The sequence below is a fragment of the Camelina sativa genome, chromosome 13 (genome assembly GCF_000633955.1).
Source record: "Camelina sativa cultivar DH55 chromosome 13, Cs, whole genome shotgun sequence".
NCBI classification, from domain to species: domain Eukaryota; kingdom Viridiplantae; phylum Streptophyta; class Magnoliopsida; order Brassicales; family Brassicaceae; genus Camelina; species Camelina sativa.
Window position 1 is genome coordinate 19627938 of NC_025697.1, and position 14721 is coordinate 19642658.

The following is a 14721-nucleotide window of genomic DNA, read 5'->3' on the forward strand; positions in this document are numbered from 1 at the left end:
AAAAAAAAAAAAAAAAAAAAAAAAAAAAGGATAAAACTTTGAGAATTAAATGGGGGGATCTAAAAAATGTGGGGAATTCAGATTTTTTTTTTAGTATTGGTGAAGAGGAAGAAGAAGAAGAAGAAGAAGGTGGGAGGAAACGAAGGGAAACGTTGACTTGAAACGGAAGAATCGGAAAAAAAGTGAGATGGAACAATATTTAAAGATCTTTTTGGGCTGCCGTTGTTGAACCGTTCTACCATTTTAATGACCACTATTTGTATTTTGGTAATTATTTCACTTTAATCAAACACAAATGCCAAAATAAATTTATTTGTATTTAAGTGACGACTAAGAAGACTTCCACTTCTTTTGTTATATAGCCTATAGGGCTGCTTTAGAAACTGTATATATATATTCTCTGGTCCCTCATTTGATGTAACTTCAATTTGATTGGATATATGAAGTATGAACAAACAAGAGGGTGAACAAATTACATATATATATTGAACAACAAGTGAAGATTCGACACAATCACTAAATCATATATATATAGGAGTATTGTTTTTTTAACAAAAATTATGACATTTTATGTAATGGAATTTTCGTAGTTGAAATCATCTTTAATTATGAACCGTAATTTCCATCATCTCTAGTGGATTCAAATTATCTCAGTCGTGGTCCTAGCGCATCATTATCTTATACAGAGAGAGAAAACAAAAATAAAGAAAAGTTGACGTTGTTATTAGTTTGTAAAGAACTTTCAAATTTGAAATAGATGGATTTTGGGAAATAATCTGTAGGATTTTATTAATTTATTATTGTAATTAGTCAAATATGATTAGCTAAATAGTACTAATAAGTTATTAACAATCACATTCTCCGATTAGCAACTTGAAAAAGTTGGGATGTTAGTCAAACCGAGCCGGCTAAGCAGAATTATATTATACTAAAAACATGAAATAACATCACACAATCGCCGTTTACTCTCCGGGGATTAAAAAAAATTACTAACGGCGATCACAGTCTGAAGGGAAAAGCGAAATGGTAATTCTCAGTTCTCACAACACACTAGGATAAAAAGAAAAAGCTCTGATTTATGAGCAACAAAAATTAGTTTAAGCAAAGCGCAATTACAGTTTATTTAATTTTTTTCGAGTTAAAAGTTAAAACCAGACAAATTAAAAAGCTTAAAATTAGTTAGGGAGAAAAAAAAAAAAGAGTTTGGAATTTACAGAAGTGACACGAGGATTTACATGATTCTACATTTGCTATCTTTATCTTTAGGGGATTTGCCGTCATGTCTTGAAGACGCAGCTGATGATGGCCTCTGGCTGCTCCTTGGTACCTGCAATGTTCAGTACAGTAACTGATCATTAACATTCATGAAAACACCGAAACAACCAAAGCTACCTTTTCAATGAGATTCTTGATCATTGTAGTATAATATTGCAATGTGCAAGTCACATCATAATTTACCTTTTTCTCAAAATACCTGCTTTTCTAGAATATACTATTCAAATTTTTTTCCAAGATAATATAGTGTTATGAGTAGTAATAAAATACCTGTGGACCAGTGACCAATCGTGAGGCAGCAACATCTGTTGGTTGTGGAGCTGGGTTACTACGTGGGCTCTGGTCCTCGAACTCTTGTTGTTGCAAAGCTATTGCCAGTTGTAGATCAGAGCTGCATAGTACCATGGAAATAAAAAAAATCGTAAAAACATGTTTTAAAGAGGACATTTGTAACAAAATCTGTTCTTGGTGAGAATGGTCAAAGAAAGGTATGTGATAATTACTTGACATCTATGTCTGTGTCCGCCACGTTGTTGATGCTGGCAAGGTAATCCTATGAGGGAAAACCAATAGATTAAAACAAATGATTAAAAAAATGGTAAAAGGAAAAGATCTTGCATAAATAAAATGACTATGTAATGAGGAAAACATACAGCCGTATTTGTGACTGCGTTTCTTTCATCCCATGTGCCACTTGCGCCACCTGTGCTGCTGTCAACTTTGAAGTCCTTGAAGGTGGCAGTCATGAATGCAGTGTCGCCATTAACCTGTAACCAGATTGCATGTCAATGGTGGTCACAACAAGCCTAGCGCTAAAGAGATTGTGGGCAAATTTATCTCCTTTGAGGCCAAAATTAGCTGCTAAGACAAATACTGAATAAGTAACTTTGCTGATACCTCGTTTAATTTTTCCCAAACCAAATCAGGCTGATTCAGGTAACCTTGATCTGTAGCCAAAAGATAAAGTTCACCTTCATACTGACAAAAAAGACAGCAAAAAGAAGTATACAATTGGAATTAACCTGTTACAATCCAAAAGATGGAAACGTCTACAAATCAAACTAACCTTGAACATGGTGCAGAAATGATTGTTACGGAAAAAAACACAGAGTTCACGTTCTTTAAGACCCTCTTGCAAGCGAAAGAGACTGTAAGATATGATCAATGATATATGTAAGATAAGAGCAGTGTAGTAAATGAAAGAATATAACTTCTCAACCATGCATAAGACCACGCACCCACAAAAGGTTAATTGACTGGCACTATTCTTCATAAAGTTCCTGATTAGTTCACCTGAAAAACTCAAGAACCAATAATTAATATCGCAAGTATATATGGAAACATGTGAATGAGAGCATAGCAAGCATCTCTATCTACAATGGCATGCATGTATGAGTTTCCCAAAAAGTATTTCAAGCATATCGCAAGTAGATCAGATAGAGTTTTACCTTCTTTTGCAGAGAGCCCATCCATAGCCCTCCCTTCAGAAGAACAATCACCAACATTCTTCCCAACCCTTTTACCAAGAAGTGACTCACCTTCGTAAACGGGTTCTTTGTCTGCACAAACTGGAGCCACTGTGTTTACACATTCCTCACCTTCATACATAGGTTCATCGGTAGATACGGGGGAGGTAAAAGCATTGGGTACATCGTCATGGTGAGATGTGCAACTAATATCTGGAGATGCAACGGGCATTTGCGTGAGAATTTTTGTATCTAATATCTTCAGATGCAATTTTAGCCAGTACACATATATAAGATGCAGAAGAAGTTTAATTATGTAAAGAAACATCTATAAGGTTACTTCAACTATGAAAGAGCAAAAACTACCTGGACCAACAGAAGCTGCATCAGACTTGAGTAAACTCTGAGAACTGTGTTCCATTTTGGTTGACTCCATATTAGCCTTATCCACAGAGAGTCCCTCAGAAGAAGTTCCATCGACAATGGCCTCTTTGCTGCTACTCACATTCTCAACATCAAAAGCCGCTTCACATTCAGATTCCCTAGAAGATAACTGAACATGGTTATGATCCTCACTTTTGGTTGTAATTGATGTCGGAAATTCCCCAACTTTGAGCATGTCCTTATCATTTTCTGATGCTTTATCATCATCAGATTTGAACTGTTCTAGCTGACTGATATTAGCACAATGGGTGCTAGTTGGACTTGCATCTGAAAATGTGAACGTAGAGTCTTGATTTATTGAGTCTTCGTGAGTGTTTGGAGCTGAATCATTCCCCTGCCCCTGTGATAATTGCAACGCTTGCAACAACTCTGTTTCTTCTTCAAGATCCCCCTTTCTCATTCTGTGAAGTTCTGCAGCAGCAGGTGGAGATTCATCAAAAGATCTTGTTTTCAAAAGACATGGTGAAGGTACCCCTAAAGCTGCAGTAGTTGCCGCAGCAAAATCAACAGAATCTTCTCCAGGATTTTGATCACCTCGAGCCTCTACATTCTGCGTCTCCAGTGCAACTAGCTCACCCATTAGAGCATTATATGACTTGCTGCCAATTGCATTAGCTGCTTCGACATCCTGTAGGTATGCACAGGGGAAGCAATTAAACCAATTTGATTAGTAGAGACCCAAGATTGATAAAGACACCATCTTTTTAAGAAATGCTCTTGACCACTGTTCCACTCCATAACAAGCCAAACAATGGATATAAAGAATAAAGTAGCCTATGTTTTGTTTCTCAACTCTCAAGAAGATAAAAAAGAGAGGATGACCCCACATCTCAAACATCCACACACAAAAGAACAAGAAAGAAATAAAAGATATGTCAACGGGCTATACTAATGAACAGATGGAACCATTCAGATAAAGAATGAAACAAAAGGATATACCTGGGGATCAACTATCCATCCATGATATAAAGGAATGTCTAGCAAATCAAATATTGCACATTCAGGTGTGAACTCAAAATCATCAATCCTGCAACCAGGTAAAAGAATCATATGGTTATGATAGCAATTACTACATAGCAGAAGGAGAAACAGATGACAAAGTAAGTATTAACCTCCTGAATTTAATATTGACATCAATTCCAGTCGTAAGGCGTGGAAGAAGATCAATTGCATCAGCAATGTTCTGTTGTTGATTTTCAATATATCCTTCATCTTTGTTCTGCCATTTCGAAATATAAAAACTTTTAAGTTCATCCAAATAAATTCAGGCCATAAAGATAAATTATAAAGAACATGAGCTTATTTACATTGACTTTACTATTGGAATCAATCAGTCTGTCGACCACAAGAGACATCAATCTCTCTTGCGACACCTCATAACAGTCGGGATTTAGATTCAAGTTGTTTCTTAAGAGAAGAACATTACCTGTTGCATCCAACAATCAATGCATTATGAAGCAGGTTAACATGTACGAGAATATAGTACTCCTTAGCTTGAAACTCACACACTTTGAAAAAAGTTTTCGTCATTTCTAAGAGAAGCTAGCAAACAAATCTGATGATCGGCAAACTAAGCATCAAATCAACGATTAGAGAAAGAACACCCCATTACATTGTACGGAACCAGCAAACCTAATCACCGATTCTTCAATTTGTCTCACAAATTCCACGAAATTAGTAACGATAACCTAAACAATCAACGATCTAAACGAATCAATTCCACTTTTCCAAACCCCTAATAGAAGAATTTAACCAACCCTAAGGTGAAAACGAAAATGGGAGAGGACGGAAGGAAGACATACAAATTGCTAACAAAGGACAAGGTCCATTTTCGTTTTGGAGAATGATAGGAGTGGTTCGTCCAAGGAACTGAATCGATTTCGTCTTATACAAAACCTCCTCCTCCTCCTCCGTAGTGGTGGTAGTAGTAGCTTCCTTTGGCAAATCGTGTTGTATCATCGCTTCTTGATTCGTCTGCGTCTCTTCGCTCGGCGAGTCTGACGGCGGAGGAGGAGGAGAAGATGAAGCGGTCGCCATTGATGATCAAACCGAATCAAAAGTCAAATTCTCTCGATCGAAGAAGAAGAAACAAAAATTGAAATTTTCCGAAGAAATGTTTTTTTTTTCTTTTTCTCTGATCCAAATCGAAAGAGGAAGCGAGCGAGAGAGAGTGCAAAAGAGGATTTAATTTATATTTTGAGAATGAAACTTTTATGGTAAGGTCGTGATTCTGAATTAAACCGGTATGTACCAAACCATAATTCCGGTATGGATGAAATTGTAGTGACTAATCATCAGTTGGTTCGATTTCGATTCGGTATTTGATTTATGAGGAAGATTATGGTTATACTAACCAATACGGTTTGGATGAACCAATTTTTGGTATCTTTAGTGCGTATCTTCTCTAATTACAATATTCTTAGGGGGTGTATTCAACTTGACATTTTAAGTGATTTACGTGAAATTTACAAATCCTATGTTATTCAATCATGGATTTTAAAAAGTCTATTAAAATTCACTGTTATTGAACTGATGATTTAAAAATCTACTTTAAAATCCAATGTTATTGAACTGATGATTTAAAAATCTACTTTAAAATCCACTATTATTCAAAACAATTTTGTGGATATGGATTTTAATGATTTTTAGGATTCTGGAGGATTTGAGAGGATTTGTTTAGTTAAAAATACAGAAATCTAAATCTCATGGTTTTAGGTGGGATTTGAAAGAATTTTACAGAAAATCATATCAACTTCTCTAAAATCTATCAAAATTCTAAATTTCCTAAATCCCATCAAATTCTCCAAAATCATGGTTTGAATACACCCCCCTTAATTTCTTATCATAACACGGTCCTAAATATTTTAGAGGAATACCTTTCAATAGCACTAATCTATGTTTTTCTTCCAAAGTTAGCACATACTCTCAAATATTCCACGTTTAACACAAATTTAATACAATTAAATACTTTTAATTTTAAAGAAAACTCTAAAATATCAATATCTTCAATCACCCCATTCGTTTTCACCCGAATCTCCATTTCTTCCATCTCTATTGATCCAAGATACCACTGGCTGCTTCCGCCATTAACCTTCTAAATGAATCTCTGTGGCGATGCATCGCACATACCGAGATACGATTCCTCCTTTCTATGGCTTGGATTCGTCGGTAGACATTGGAGCGACGCTCACCAGAGCGGTTTCTTTATATAATTGTCGACGCCTTCGTTGTTGGTGTTGATTTCATCGTATCTCTTGATCCCACCGTCGTGCAGAAAAGTGGTAGTTGGTTTGGTTTTATCTCCGATAGTATGGAATTGGTGCTTAAGGTGAGTTTTAAGCAGCTCAGTTCTGATCTGTATGTGTTTAGACTTAAGCAAAGATTTTGATGTCTTCAGCTTCTTCGGTTTGTAGTTCATCAGTTATAAAGTGGCTTAGTATTGTTGATGAGGCAAAGTATGGTGGTGATGGTGGAGGATCTTATGGTTCTAGTTAGTTCCATTTTGAGATTTTTGTATATTTAGGAATAGCTTCCTAAAATTCAAGAACGCATTCCTAAACATTATATAATGTTTCCTAAATATTATGAAGTTCTTCCTAAATTCAAAGAAATGAATTTTTGAATCTTCTATTCATGTAATGCTTTAATGTGATAAACTTTATGCACTTAATTGTTTTCAATCATTATGAGTTTTATGCATCATCACTTTAAAATGTAATCTTCATATAATATTTCAACCATTATTTTTATGAAGAGCATCCTGAATTTCAAAGTGTTCTTCTTGAATATTATTGTAACTTTCCTATATTTGAATAATTGTGTTTTTTTTTTGTCACCCAACACCAAATATTTCATTCAAATTAGAAAGATACAAGGGGAATTAGGCTTATCCGGACAGAACCCGAATAGCAAGCGTTGAAGGTAAGCAAAAGCGCAAACATAAATCAGACATAGAGACAAAAGCTTGACTAAGCTTGATAGGATACCAGGAGAGATGTCGAACCAATCTATCATGAGCAAGCACAAGATAGAAAACGAATTCAACAAATAACCAAAATCTGGTAAATAAATGGTCACCAATATAAAAATATATTGTTACGTTGATACGACAACCGAACTAGCCAAAGTTCTAGGTTGGAAGCAACCAGGGACTACCTCAACCGCAGGCAGAGAGCTGCCGGAGAAATTTCTGATAAGCAAGCATCGCCATAATAGAGAGGAATCCAATTTAACATAGGAGGATATGGATCATAAGCAAACTAACCAATTGGAGAAGTATCCGATGGAGAGACCAGAGAAGTATCCGGAGGAAAGACCGAAGGAGTATCCGGTGAAACCGTGCTGTACCAAGAAGCCTGGGGAGCAAGGACTTTGCGGTGGCTGATGAGCGACGAAGGAGATAGGGCAAACTATATAAATACTCCAACTGGGCCTTTTGCAAAAGGAGCCCATTAAGCTATTCATGATACAAAAAGCCCAATCAAACAAACAGATGGACCGGGCTCAATAAGGGATCTGCCAATGGTTCTCGACAGGCCCGACCCACAGTGGAAGCAAGTGAAGCCAAAAATTCGGGCCTAAAATTTTAAAAGCCTTTTTCACTTAAAAATCTGTTAAACAAAAGACCTTTTTTTTAGGATATGTATAAAGATTTTTTTATTTACATGTAAAAGGCCTTTTTCTTTTGTAGGATATGTAAAAAAGGCCTTAAAATATGAAGTTGTGGCTTTCTATACAAAACCTATAACTTTTGTCATAGGTGAAAAAGACACATTTTTAGATTTGTGCATAGGGCCCTCATGAATGTTGGGCCGGCACTGGTTCTCGACAACAAGGAGATGACCTAGGCTGGACAGAGGAGAAACGAGGCAGCGGCTAGCGGAAGAGAAGTTTCCGAGCAAAACTGAGGATTCCCTCGAGATCATAAAGACCTTCGGGAGGATAGTGCATTAGGCTTGAAAAAGGAGAACTGAATTGTAGACGTCGAACCGCACTCCTTGAATGTTGCTAGCGGTGATAAAACTTCTGAACATGGGCACATCGAGAACATCTCCGGCGAGAAACGCTAGGTTGAGAAAACCACTAATTCCGGCAAGACGGAGCAAAGCGAAGGTGGAGGCGACAACGGGCGAACTCATGAAGGGAGGCTCCAATAAACTGGAGGAACTCACCGAGACCTCACACAGATCTGGCGGATACAAAGAGGAAGCTTCTGAGGAAGAGTGTCCAGAGGTTGCCGGAGTAAGGCAAACATTGAAGAGGGAGCCTGAAGAAAGATGAGGCTGAAAAAGGAGTCTTACGGGAAGTACCGAGAGAGACTCAGCACCACAGGCTAGCAAGGAGAACCCGAAAGAAATTCCGGGGAAACGTCTCTGCCATCTCTGTGGAGAAATCGAAACAACAAAAAAGGATCTAACCTTTAACCAACCGGAAACTAACGAAAGAGAAACGCGGGAGCAAAAACCAAAGGAGCAGATCCGACGCCGGCGAGCCATGGCTACGTCAGTGTCGGAGAAAGAGCAAAAAAAGAGTGTCTCGGGAATGTCGCCTGGGAGAGAATTCAAAATTTAATAACATCAGATAAATAATTGTGTTTCTAAATCTCTATTTTTGTGTGTGTTTGCTTCAATGTGTCAAATATTATAGTTTGCTCCATTAGTGAGGGGTAATGATTTCATTTTTATGAACATTATGATGTTTGGAAATCTAAACTTTTGTTATGAAAGTCATCATAAAGTTCAAGAAAATCCTTCCTGAATTTCATAGAATTCTTTTAAAATTTCATACAATCCTTCCTGAATTTTATAGAATTTTTCTCGAATTTTATACAACCTTTACTGAATTTCATATAATCTTTCGTGAAATTAGAGAACGTAGAGAAGAGAAATCAGAAAAAACCTAAGTGTGTTCAACGTGTTAATCGAGTAAAACAGTCGGTGAATCAAATAAAGATGGTGAAGTAACAGACAAATAGGAACAACATTCAAAGGAGGAGGAAGAAATTAAAGGGAACATGGGACAATTATCAAGGGAATTTGGAAAAAATTTAAGTGAATTTTTGAATCTTCTATTCATGTGGTGCCTTATGGCTGAATTATTAACAAAAGATTAATTACTAGAATACTCCTTCCTCGTTGCCTCTCCTTTTTTCCTGTGCACATAAAACAAACCTAAATGCTAACACTTTAAAAGAGAGAGAAAGAGAAACAAATTTATAGTGATAAACAAATTTAATAACATTTGTGACGTTAAAAGATTAAAATACCTATAATGACAACATTTATGACGTTAGTTTTAATGAAACCTAATTTTTTTGGAGACAACTAAATCCTCCCTCCTCGTTGCCTCTCCTTTTTCTCTGTGCACATAAAACAAACCTATATAATAAAACTTTAAGAGAGAGAGAGAGAGAAGCAAACATGAATGTGAGAAAAAATCGAATCAAAGAAAGAGGGAGAAAAAAATTTATAGTGATAAAAAAATTTAATAACATTTGTGACGTTGAAAGATTGAAGTACCTGTAATGACAACATTTATGACATTTGTTCTAATGAAACATAAATTTTTTGGAGATATGCAACCTACCAACTACATTAATTCCTCTACCAAAGACAACTGAATCCTCCCTCTTCGTTGCCTCTCCTTTTTGCCTGTGCACATAAAACTAACCTAAATGCTAAAAATGTAAGAGAGAGAGAGAGAGAGAGAGAGAGAGAGAGAGAGAAAAAAAATTTATAGTGATTAACAAATTTAATAACATTTGTGACGTAAAAAGATTGTACCTCTAATGATAAAATTTATGAGGTTAGTTTTAATGAAACCTAAATTTTTTGAAGATATGCAACCTACCAACTATATTAATTCCTCTACCAGACAACTAAATCCTCCCTTCATGTTGCCTCTCATTTTTTCCTGTGCACATAAAACAAACCTAAATGATAAAACTTTAAGAGAGAGAGAGAGAGAGAGAGAAAGAGAGAGAGAGAGAAACAAATTTAATAACATTTGTGACGTTGAAAGATTAAAGTACCTCTAATGACAACATTTATGACGTTAGTTTTAATGAAACATAAACTTTTTGGAGATATGCAACCTACTAGCTACATTAATTCCTCTACCAGAGACAACTGAATCCTCCCTCTTCGTTGCCTCTTCTTTTTGTCTGTGCACATAAAATTAACCTAAATGCTAAAAATGTAAGAGAGAGAGAGAGAGAGAGAGAAAACATATTTATAGTGATAAACAAAATTAATAATATTTGTGACGATAAAAGATTAAAGTACCTATAATGACAACATTTATGATTAATGAAACCTAAATTTTTTGAAGATATGCAACCTACCAACTATATTAATTCCTCTACCAGACAACTAAATCCTCCCTCCATGTTGCCTCTCCTTTTTCCTTGTGCACATAAAACAAACCTAAATGCTAAAACTTTAAGAGAGAGAGAGAGAGAGAGAGAGAGAGAGAGAGAGAGAGGCAAGTATGAATGCGAGAGAAAAGAAAAACAAAGAAAGAGAGAGAGGGAGAGAGATAAACAAATTTATAGTGATAAACAAATTTAATAACATTTGTGACGTTGAAAGATAAAAGTTCCTATAATGACAACATTTATAACGTTTGTTTTAATGAAACCTAATTTTTTTAGAGATATGCAACTAACCAACTACATTAATTCCTTTACCAGAGACAACTGAATCCTCCCTCCTCTTACAACTGCTTTTTCGCTGTGCACATAAAACAAACCTAAATGCTAAAAGTTTAAGAGAGAGAGAGAAGCAAAAATGAATGTGAGAAAAAATAGAAACAAAGAAAGAGACAGAGAGAGAGAAACAAATTTATAGTGATAAATAAATTTAATAACATTTGTGACGTTAAAAGATCAAAGTACATGTAATGACAACATTTATGACGTTTGTTTTAATGAAACCTAAATTTGTTGGAGATATGCAACCTACCAACTATATTAATTCCTCTACGAGAGACAATTGAATCCTCCTTCCTCGTTGCCTCTTTTTTTTTCCTGTGCACATAAAATAAACCTAAATGCTAAAACTTTAAAAGAGAGAGAGAGAGAGAAACAAATTTTTAGTGATAAACAAATTTAATAACATTTGTGACACTGAAAGATTAAAGTACCTATAATGACAACATTTATGACGTTAGTTTTAATGAAACCTAAATTTTTTTGGAGGCAACAGAATCCTCCCTCCTCGTTGCCTCTCCTTTTTCCCTGTGCACATAAAACAAACCTAAATGATAAAACTTTAAGAGAGAGAGAGAGAAGCAAACATGAATGTGAGAAAAAATCTAATCAAAGAAAGAGAGAGAGAGAGAGAAAAAAAATTATAGTGATAAATAAATTTAATAACATTTGTGACATTGAAAGATTAAAGTACCTGTAATGACAACATTTATGACGTTCGTTCTATTGAAACATAAATTTTTTGGAGATATGCAACCTACCAACTACATTAATTCCTCTACCAGAGACAATTGAATCATCCCTCTTCGTTGCCTCTCCTTTTTGCCTGTGCACATAAAATTAACCTAAATGCTAAAAATTTAAGAGAGCGAGAGAGAACAAATTTATAGTGATTAACAAATTTAATAACATTTGTGACGTAAAAAGATTAAAGTACCTGTAATGATAACATTTATTAGGTTAGTTTTAATGAAACCTAAATTTTTTGAAGATATGCAACCTACTAACTATATTAATTCCTCTACCACACAACTGAATCCTCCCTCCATGTTACCTCTCCTTTTTCCCTGTGCACATAAAATAAACCTAAATGCTAAAACTTTAAGAGAGAGAGAGAGAGAGAGAGAGAGAGAAAGAGAGAGAAACAAATTTAATAACATTTGTGACGTTGAAAGATTAAAGTACCTGTAATGACAACATTTATGACGTTAGTTTTAATGAAACATAAATTTTTTGGAGATATGCAACCTACTAACTACATTAATTCCTCAACCAGAGACAACTGAATCCTCCCTCTTCGTTGCCTCTCCTTTTTTCTTGTGCACATAAAATTAACCTAAATGCTAAAATTTAAGAGATATATAGAGAGAGAGAGAACAACTTTATAGTGATTAAAAAATTTAATAACATTTGTGACGTAAAAAGATTAAAGTATCTGTAATGATAACATTTATGAGGTTCGTTTTAATGAAACCTAAATTTTTTGAAGATATGCAACCTACAAAATATATTAATTCCTCTATCAGACAACTGAATCCTCCCTGCATGTTACCTCTTTTTTTTCCCTGTGCACGTAAAACAAACCTACATGCTAAAACTTTAAGAGAAAGAGAGAGAGAGAGAGAGAGAGAGAGAAACAAATTTAATAACATTTGTGACATTGAAAGATTAAAGTACCTGTAATGACAACATTTATGACGTTTGTTCTAATGAAACATAAATTTTTTGGAGATATGCAACCTACCAACTACATTAATTCCTCTACGAGAGACAACTGAATCATCCCTCTTCGTTGCCTCTCTTTTTTGCCTGTGCACATAAAATTAACCTAAATGCTAAAAATTTAAGAGAGAGAGAGAGAGAGAGAGAACAAATTTATAGTGATTAACAAATTTAATAACATTTGTGATGTAAAAAGATTAAAGTACCTGTAATGATAATATTTATGAGGTTAGTTTTAATGAAACCTAATTTTTTTGAAGATATGCAACCTACCAACTATATTAATTCCTCTACCAGACAACTAAATCCTCCCTCCATATTGCCTCTCATTTTTCCCTGTGCACATAAAACAAACCTAAATGCTAAAACTTTAAAAGAGAGAGAGAGAGAAGCAAATTTATAGTGATAAACAAATTTAATAACATTTGTGACGTTGATAGATTAAAGTACCTATAATGACAACATTTATCACGTTAGTTTTAATGAAACCTAAATTTTTTTGGAGGCAACTGAATCCTCCATCCTCGTTGCCTCTCCTTTTTCCCTGTGCACATAAAACAAACCTAAATGATAAAACTTTAAGAGAGAGAGAGAGAAGCAAACATGAATGTGACAAAAAAATCGAATCAAAGAAAGAGAGTGAGAGGGAAAAAAAAATTATAGTGATAAATAAATTTAATAACATTTGTGACATTGAAAGATTAAAGTACATGTAATGACAACATTTATGACGTTTGTTCTAATGAAACATAAATTTTTTGGAGATATGCAACTTACCAACTACATTAATTCCTCTACCAAAGAAAACTGAATCATCCCTCTTCGTTGTCTCTCCTTTTTGCCTGTGCACATAAAATTAACCTAAATGCTAAAAATTTAAGAGAGAGAGAGAGAGAGAGAACAAATTTATAGTGATTAACAAATTTAATAACATTTGTGACGTAAAAAGATTAAAGTACCTGTAATGATAACATTTATGAGGTTAGTTTTAATGAAACCTAAATTTTTTGAAGATATGCAACCTACCAACTATAATAATTCCTCTACCAGACAACTGAATCCTCCATGCTAAAAGTTTAAGAGAGAGAGAGAGAGAGAGAGAGAAAGAGAGAAAAACAAATTTAATAACATTTGTGACGTTGAAAGATTAAAGTACATGTAATGACAACATTTATGACGTTAGTTTTAATGAAACATAACTTTTTTGGAGATATGCAACCTACTAACTATATTAATTCCTCTACGAGAGACAACTGAATCCTCCCTCTTCGTTGCCTCTCCTTTTTGCCTGTGCACATAAAATTAACCTAAATGCTAAAAATTTAAAAGAGAGAGAGAGAGAGAGAGAGAGAGAGAGAGAGAGAGAACAACTTTATAGTGATTAACAAATTTAATAACATTTGTGACGTAAAAAGATTAAAGTACCTGTAATGATAATATTTATGAGGTTAGTTTTAATGAAACCTAAATTTTTTGAAGATATACAACCTACCAACTATAATAATTCGTCTACCAGACAACTGAATCCTCCATCCATGTTACCTCTCCTTTTTCCCTGTGCAAATAAAACAAACCTAAATGCTAAAAGTTTAAGAGAGAGAGAGAGAGAGAAACAAATTTAATAATATTTGTGACGTTGAAAGATTAAAGTACCTGTAATGACAACATTTATGACGTTAATTTTAATGAAACATAACTTTTTTGGAGATATGCAACCTACTAACTACATTAATTCCTCTACCAGAGACAACTGAATCCTCCCTCTTCGTTGCTTCTCCTTTTTGCCTGTGCACATAAAATTAACCTAAATGCTAAAAATTTAAAAGAGAGAGAGAGAGAGAACAACTTTATAGTGATTAATAAATTTAATAAAATTTGTGACGTAAAAAGATTAAAGTACCTTTAATGATAACATTTATGAGGTTAGTTTTAATGAAACCTAAATTTTTTGAAGATATGCAACCTACCAACTATATTAATTCCTCTATCAGACAACTGAATCCTCCTTGCATGTTACCTCTCTTTTTCCCCTGTGCACATAAAACAAACCTAAATACTAAAACTTTAAGAGAAAGAGAGAGAGAGAGAGAGAGAAAGAAACAAATT

At 34.6% G+C, this 14721-nt stretch overlaps 2 protein-coding genes and 1 long non-coding RNA gene across 3 annotated transcripts in view; all 3 read right to left on the reverse strand.

Moving 5' to 3' along the window:
* Positions 1 to 77, reverse strand: part of LOC104737186 (phospholipase D gamma 1-like) — a gene marked incomplete in the record, with an annotated part of 9308 nt that extends 9231 nt beyond the window's left edge. Inside the window, 1 exon segment of the mRNA XM_019235117.1 lies at positions 63 to 77.
* Positions 1135 to 5368, reverse strand: LOC104737187 (ubiquitin carboxyl-terminal hydrolase MINDY-1-like). The gene is made up of 13 exons (XM_010457297.2): positions 4988 to 5368; positions 4493 to 4611; positions 4298 to 4404; positions 4125 to 4212; positions 3108 to 3813; positions 2724 to 2954; positions 2514 to 2568; positions 2342 to 2423; positions 2173 to 2253; positions 1929 to 2042; positions 1779 to 1828; positions 1546 to 1666; positions 1135 to 1327 (listed from the first exon to the last, which is right to left on the reverse strand). The coding sequence occupies exons 1-13, from the start codon at positions 5220 to 5222 to the stop codon at positions 1232 to 1234; spliced, it is 2085 nt and encodes a 694-aa protein (XP_010455599.1). The 5' UTR covers positions 5223 to 5368; the 3' UTR covers positions 1135 to 1231.
* On the reverse strand, positions 7007 to 7556 carry LOC104737188. Its single transcript, XR_759699.1, has 2 exons — positions 7450 to 7556; positions 7007 to 7359 (listed from the first exon to the last, which is right to left on the reverse strand). It is a non-coding gene; the product is annotated as an uncharacterized LOC104737188 (long non-coding RNA).

What these genes read in the sequence shown, in the direction of transcription:
- LOC104737187 (XM_010457297.2), bottom strand. Translation starts at nt 5,222, where the DNA reads ATGGCGACCGCTTCATCTTCTCCTCCTCCTCCGCCGTCAGACTCGCCG. An exon ending in ATTCCAATAGTAAAGTCAAT is followed by an intron (nt 4,405 to 4,492) that starts GTAAATAAGCTC and finishes TCGAAATGGCAG; the next exon opens with AACAAAGATGAAGGATATAT. An exon ending in GACACAGACATAGATGTCAA is followed by an intron (nt 1,667 to 1,778) that starts GTAATTATCACA and finishes GGTACTATGCAG; the next exon opens with CTCTGATCTACAACTGGCAA.